General features: G+C 58.5%; 1 protein-coding gene across 3 annotated transcripts in view; it reads left to right on the top strand.

The window, feature by feature from the left end:
• TRMT44 (tRNA methyltransferase 44 homolog) overlaps window positions 1-5,853 on the top strand; it is a 37,052-nt gene extending 31,199 nt beyond the window's left edge. For all 3 annotated transcript variants that reach the window (XM_037742180.1, XM_037742179.1, XM_037742182.1), the window contains 3 exons: window positions 232-348; window positions 4,874-5,205; window positions 5,724-5,853. In XM_037742180.1, the coding sequence (XP_037598108.1) occupies window positions 232-348; window positions 4,874-5,097 (341 nt within the window). In that variant the 3' untranslated portion in view covers window positions 5,098-5,205; window positions 5,724-5,853. The remainder of the gene's footprint in view (window positions 1-231; window positions 349-4,873; window positions 5,206-5,723) is intronic.
• Window positions 5,854-6,435: the final 582 nt, after the last annotated feature.

The following is a 6,435-nucleotide window of genomic DNA, read 5'->3' as shown; positions in this document are numbered from 1 at the left end:
GGGTCACGTGTGGTGGGGGTCACGTGTGGTGTGGGTCAGGTGTGGTGTGGGTCACGTGTGGTGTGGGTCACGTGTGGTGTGGTTCAGGTGAGATGGAATTAAATTACGTGGTCCTTTGTGCTGGAGTGCATAGGGCGTGGGAGCGTGTGGAGCTGAAGTGGACCGTTTCTGCCTGCGTGACAGGTTTGTAGTATTTTGTTATTGTTTTGGGGGAAACCCTGTTTTCCGCAGAGAGCCTTTCCCTGGCAGAAGTAGCGAGTGCGCTGGACGCGGAGACCCTGCAGCAGCTGAAGCGGGAGTGTGGGGGGCTGCAGACGCTGCTCCGGAACAGCCACCAGGTGTTCCGAGGTAGGGGCCGCCTCCCCGCCTTTCTCTTTCCTCCCTTCCCCCCTTCTTTCAGGTAAAAATGTTTTATTTGAGTGGTTTAGACTCCAAGAAGAATCTGTGAGAGGCCCCGAGTTCCACGGTGGCCCCCCCAGCTCTGACGTGGTAGCATTTGACCTCGGGGTGGGACATGGGCCACCCCGTTCCCTCCTTGCGCCTCTGGACCTCGTCCTGTGAGACATCCCAGGCCGGTCTCCCTCCCACTATGCCGTGCTTGCTGGTGCCTCAGCCCCACTTGCTCCACACCGGACAGAGCAAGTCGGGCAGCTGCGGCTGGGCCCTCCTGTCACCAGGACCTCTCTGGGCTGGGGGCCACTGTTTGGCGTCATCTGTAGCTGCTGCCCACTGGAAACACCCAGAGCCACAGAGCCAGGCTGGGGAGTGGGAAGAGCGAGCCCCTGCCCCACAGGCGGAGGCCTGGACTCCTGTGGCGCTCGCCCCACTGGCCCGGGCAGGGAGTGGTCCTGGCGCCCAGCCCTCCTGCCGTGCAACGCCCGTGATTCCAGGACTGCCGGGGTTTGGGGAGGCAGGAGGGCCCTCCACCTGCTTGTCCATTCACTCAGCCCACAAAGCAAGGCGCACACAGCCCTCTCCTGCTGGAGGTGGCGGGGCAGTGAGGGCGAGGGGAATGTGGCAGTTTCCGCCCAGGTGCCGGGATGCACAGTTCCATCAGCTGCAGCTTCCAAGCGTGCACAGAGCGGGGAACAGGCGGGGAGCCGCAGGTGACCAGCGCCAGCGGCTGGGGAGTTTGCCGTAACTTGCTTTGTGGAGTTTTTCCCTCTTTCTGTATTTTAAAACAAATTCCAGCTATTGCGCTCTTTCACCCCAAGTACTTCCACGCGCATCTTTAAAAATAGTGGGCGTTTTCTTGCGTCACCGCCATGCCCTGAGCACACGTTTCTGCAAGTCGTGACGTGCAGGGAGAACTGGCCTGGCTCCAGGGCGGGCTCCAGAGGGCTTAATTAGGAAATGACCCTTGAGCTGGGCCTGGAAGGAAAAGAGGAGTCAGGAACAGGGAACGGCTTTTAGGCAGAGGGAACAGCGTGTGCGAAGGTTGGGTGGAGTAAGAGTGGGAGCTGGTGGGGCTACAGCCGCCGTGACCAGAAGGACTGGCTCTCTGACTGGTGGGGACGGATGATACCGAAGTCACAGTGGGAAGGAGTGGCCTGGCTCACACCCTAGCTTCTGGGTCCCCTGCCCATGAGTCACTCGGGCTGCCGTGGGGGTTGGGTGAGGGCAGCATCTGGCTGTGTGTGTGTGAGAGAGCACAGGTGTGCGTCCCATACCTGGTGTGTACAAGAGAGCAAGGGTGTGAGTCTGTGCACACCCACACACAGCCTTTGGGTGCCCGCTTGCTCTTGGAGAGCTGTGCTTGGATTTTAGCTAAACCGGCCTCTCCTGGTGAGAGCTGCTGCTGGGGGCCTGTAGGCATGGTCGGGGCCTCTGTTTCCTGGGCAGGCGCAGAAGCGCGTCCCTGAGGCTGCCTCCAGAGCCGACGCTGGGCCTGCCGTGCCGGCTGGGCTGGGCCTGCAGCCTGGGTCTGCTCGTCCTTGCACGGGGCTTGAAGCGGTTAGAGCCCTTGCCACCTCTGAAGGGCCTCTCTGTTTCTCCCAGCACTTGTTTTTGATTGATGGCCTGAAATACCGTCTTCTTCACCCGCCATGAATCTGTTCATCTGTCAGTGCTTTTCTGTGCAGAAAGATAGGGGCACACTGATTTTTGGAAACACTTCTGAGTAGGCGTCCTGAGGATTGTGTTCTGAGTAAACATTCTCCTCCAGTCACGTGAGAACTATGCTGTGAAGCTGGGTCTGATCGCTGTATGAGGCTCAGGTTTTGTTTCAGCTCACGTGGCTCGTCTCAGGAAATGCTGAAGAGAGTGAGGAAGTGGAAATGTTTTCAGATGGCTTCAGGTCAGCCAGCCCTGAGCACGACCTGTGAGGACCACGAGGGCCAGCCCTGCCTCTGCCCCGCCCCTTCCTGAGTCCGCCGAGGCCTGCGGCGGCACGCTCCATCCACACTGGCTGCTGTGGAGCCTGGCACTGTGCTGCTGGATACACGCGGGGCCTCATGTCATCCTGCGCTCGGGGTGGGGCAGGCCTTCCTCCTGGAACATGCAGACATGGCTCAGAGGGGTCCGCATGTGGCCCACAGTCTCCCGGTGAGTGGAGAAGCCGTGCCGACAGCCAGGCCAGGTCGCACCCAGCAGGCCACTGAGCCAGCAGCAGCATCCGAGGACTGTGATCCTCAGATCAGGTCACCCTGCAGGTCACCCGTTCCTCAGAGCAACTTGGTGAACGGAGTGTCTGCTATCGAGAAGCAGTGTCGGAATGGCAGTTCCTGTGCTGTGTTAGAGTCGCAGGGAACGCGAACCGTAGGGAGGGAGGAGGTGGTGGGAACTTGGGACGAGCTTACTGTGGCCCTGTGGTTCCATTTCACAATGAGGAGCACGTTTCCAGAGGGAGGGTCTGTTGGCTGGTGGTCTAGAGCTGGCTGGAGCGAGTGCTCCTGGAGGGCCGTACCGCCTGGCGCCTGGCCCCATGGAGGCTCAGGTGTCAGGAGGGGTGGCTGGCAGCTACCTGCCGTGTCCAGGGGTAGAAAGGCAGCGGGTCAGCACAGCTGGGCCAGCCTGGAGCCGGCCTCCACGACACCTGCAGCCCCATCTCTATCATCAGCGCTCACTCCTCAGGCCTAGAGACCTGCAGGTCCTGCTTCCAAAATGTGACTGGGTATGGTCTGAAAGCTGCCTGGGGGGCCTGCCGCCAGCTGGCCTGTCGTGTTGCGTGGGGGGCGGGAGGCCCCGGCTGGCTCTGAGGGTGGGAATCTGCACTCAGCCTTTGGCCTCAGTGAGCCCCACCCCCATTCTCCTGACAGGTCAGGGCATCAGGCAGAGGCCCCTCACTGTTTGGCATCGTGTGCCCCCTGGGGAGCCGGGGTAAGCTCTGGCCCCTGCGGCTCCTCCTGAGTAACCTTCAGGGGGTTCCAGGCCCCTCAGTGGCCAGGACGTGCCCTTCTGTGCTGTGCCAGGAGGTGCTGCTGTGGCAACATCAGCAGAGGTCATGGGATGGCCTTAACCAGAGCCCCCAGGTTTGGAAACCTTAGCTCCGGTGTTGGGAGGCAGAACAGAGGCAGCCGTGGAAGGGCACACGGGGTCAGCCTCGCCTCGGCAGTGCTCCCAGCCAGGCTGTGAGGGCGAGCCCCCCACGGCATCCCCAGACACAGCCAGGCGCCGCTCTCTGGGCTCATTTCTCTAGTTTCAGGGGGAAAGTATTTTTAAAACATCAGTCTGTCGAAAGCAAACAGCCTCATTATTGCCACACACAAGGTGATTTGAAAGCAGAAGTCACGCTTTGATTCCTGCACTTTCAAGTTCTTGTTGGAAGTTGGAGAGCCAGACTTCCTCACTGAGGCGCCTTTATTCCCCCGAGCCTCCTGTCGCAAGCGGTTTCCTAGCTTCCAGCGAGAACCAGGAAGGGGGTGGTTGCTTTGGCCACGTTTCACGGGAGTTGTTGGCTTCTCAGAAGGAAACGGCCAAGTGGGAGTGTAGGGGGGAATCTCGGCCCAATTTGGGCGGCGGGGTCACGAGGCGGCCTGGGGGTGGCCCTCGAGGCCTGGCACCCCACTGACGAGCGGGCCCACAGCAGCCCTCTCCCGGTCCCACCCCACTCTGACGTCCCTCCAGCTCCCCAGTTTGGAGATCAGCTCTGGCCGTCGGGTCCCAGTGGCACTTCCAGAGGGGGTATCTAAGGCACTGTGCCCAGGCAGGTCCCTCCTCCTGTTCCTGTTCAGAGCTCCTTAGCCTCCCCTGACTCCACACTTGCATCTGGAGGGGCTCCAGTTGGGAGACATGTAAACCCAGTGCACCGGGATGGCACCAAGGAGCAGAGGCCGCCCTGCACCAGCCTGTCCTGACACTGCGGGAGGGACCTGCGCTCGCCCCACTCCTGTCCGTGATGCTGACAGTCCGCAGAGGCCAGGGCCGCCGCGCACACGTTTTCTCGTGTTCCAGCTCTCACACATGGTCCCTCCGTCCCCCACTCAAGTGATCCTTCTCACATGGTGGTTCTGCAGGACCTGCCACTCAGCCAGAGGGAAGGTCGTGGCCTCAATGATGAGGCCACATGGGACCCAGCTCTGTCCTCTGCCCCCCTCGCCGGCCATAGAACAGGGCCGGTCCTGGTGCAGTCTGTGCTGGGACACTCGGCTTTGCTGCTTCTCTGCCTAAAATCTCTTCCTGGGTCTGCGCAGGGCCGCCGCTCACCTCTGCAGGGCTCCCCTTCCCTGGCCCTGCCTGAAGACCCACCTGTACCTCGGTCACTCCCACTGAAGGCAGACCCACTGTGACCAGCAGGAACTCTGGGCTCTGTCCTGGCTGTATCCCTGACCCTGGGCTGGCACCTCCCGTGGAGTGGGAGCTAGGCAGATGCTGGTGAGTTAAGGAACTTTCAGGTTAAGCTCTCAGTGTGTCTCTTCTCTGTTCCAAACAACAGTTGTGAATGGGCAAGTTCACATCCGTGACTGGAGAGAGGAGACGCCGCGGAAGACAAAGCCACTGGAAGCGAAGCGGAGGCTGCTCTCCGAAGCCCGCAAAACCCGCCTCTGCTGGTTCTTCACGCATCACCCTGACGGCTGTGCTCTGCCTGCGGACTGCTGCCCGTTTGCCCACGGACCTGCCGAGCTGCGGCTGTCCGGGACCCCGAGGAAGATTCCGTGAGCTGCGTCCTCGTCGGGGAGGCCACACCAGGGAGAACTTCGCCTGCAATCCTCAGCGCTGCCGCCTCTGCGCTGGCTGTGTTTCAGCCCACCTGCTCCAGACCCTCACGTGATACGCCGTATTTCATAGACATCACACAGGGGAAGCCACAGTCCCTCAGAAGCCCCCAGCTGAGTGCCTTGCTTGGTTCAGATGCAGCCACTTTAAATGTGCACAGCACCTTTGTATCACAAAGATCACAGATTCTTACAGCGTCTCCTGGGGGAGAGCAGCTGGGGACACTTGCACAGGCCCCTCCCAGGGCGCTGTCCCAACGCCTGCCCCACCACGTCCAGGTCTGGGAAGAGGATGTGGCACGCCGAGAAGTGTGACCATGTCTGCCAGCGCTTCTCACCACGCTGGAGAGCAGCCGCTCTGGGGGGGCCCCCACACTGGCGTTTTAAAAATAGGGCTGGCTCTGCTGAGGTTGTCTTTAGAGTCACAGAGAATAAAACAAAGCACCCATCATTTCCTCACACGGGTCACTCTTAGTGTCATGAAAAAAATCTTAAGTGAATTGTCGACAAGGCTTTAAAAATGTAAATATGACAGATCATAGAACAGATCACAGAAAGGTAAGCCCACAGCTTCCTCCCTCCTGCACGAGACCTTCCTCCCCACAAATACTGCAGCAGTTCTTCTTAGTCCTTCTAGAAAAAAAATCCTGATTTGTTTCTCTTATTTTCATTAAGAGATAGGGTCTTCATCCCTTGCTTAGGCTGGAGTGCAGTGGCACGATCATAGCTCACTGCAGCTTTGAACTCATGGCTCAAGCCATCCTTCTGCCTCAGCCTGTCAAGTAGCCGGGACCATCAAGATGCACGCCACCATGCCTGGCCAACTTTGAAAATGTTGGAGGTGGTGTCTCGCTGTGCTGCCCAGGCTGGCCTTGAACTCCTGGGCTGGAATAGGCCTCTCACCTCAGCCTCCCACAGAGCTGGCATTCCAGCCGTGAGCCATGTCTGGCCCCTGATGTTTCTGTTTGAAGTTACTCCCGTGGTTTTATACAAAAAGTCATATGCAACCAAATTACCAACCAAATTTACCAACCAAATGGAGAGCTAAAATAAATAGAAAGCAGGAGTTGCAATTTTTGCTGATAAAATAGATTTCAAAGCAACAAAGACCAAAAGAAGCAAAGAAAGATATTACATAAAGATAAAAGGATCATTGTAACAAGAAGAGCTAAAGATCCTAAACATATATGCACCCAATACAGAAATACCCAGATATATAAGACTTACAAAGAGACTTGGACCCTTACACAATAATAGCGGGAGACTTTAACATCAATATTAG

The sequence above is a fragment of the Cebus imitator genome, unplaced genomic scaffold (genome assembly GCF_001604975.1).
Source record: "Cebus imitator isolate Cc_AM_T3 unplaced genomic scaffold, Cebus_imitator-1.0 Scaffold117, whole genome shotgun sequence".
NCBI lineage: Eukaryota > Metazoa > Chordata > Mammalia > Primates > Cebidae > Cebus > Cebus imitator.
Note: the sequence above shows the minus strand (reverse complement) of the source record. Positions and strands in the feature narration are given on the sequence as shown.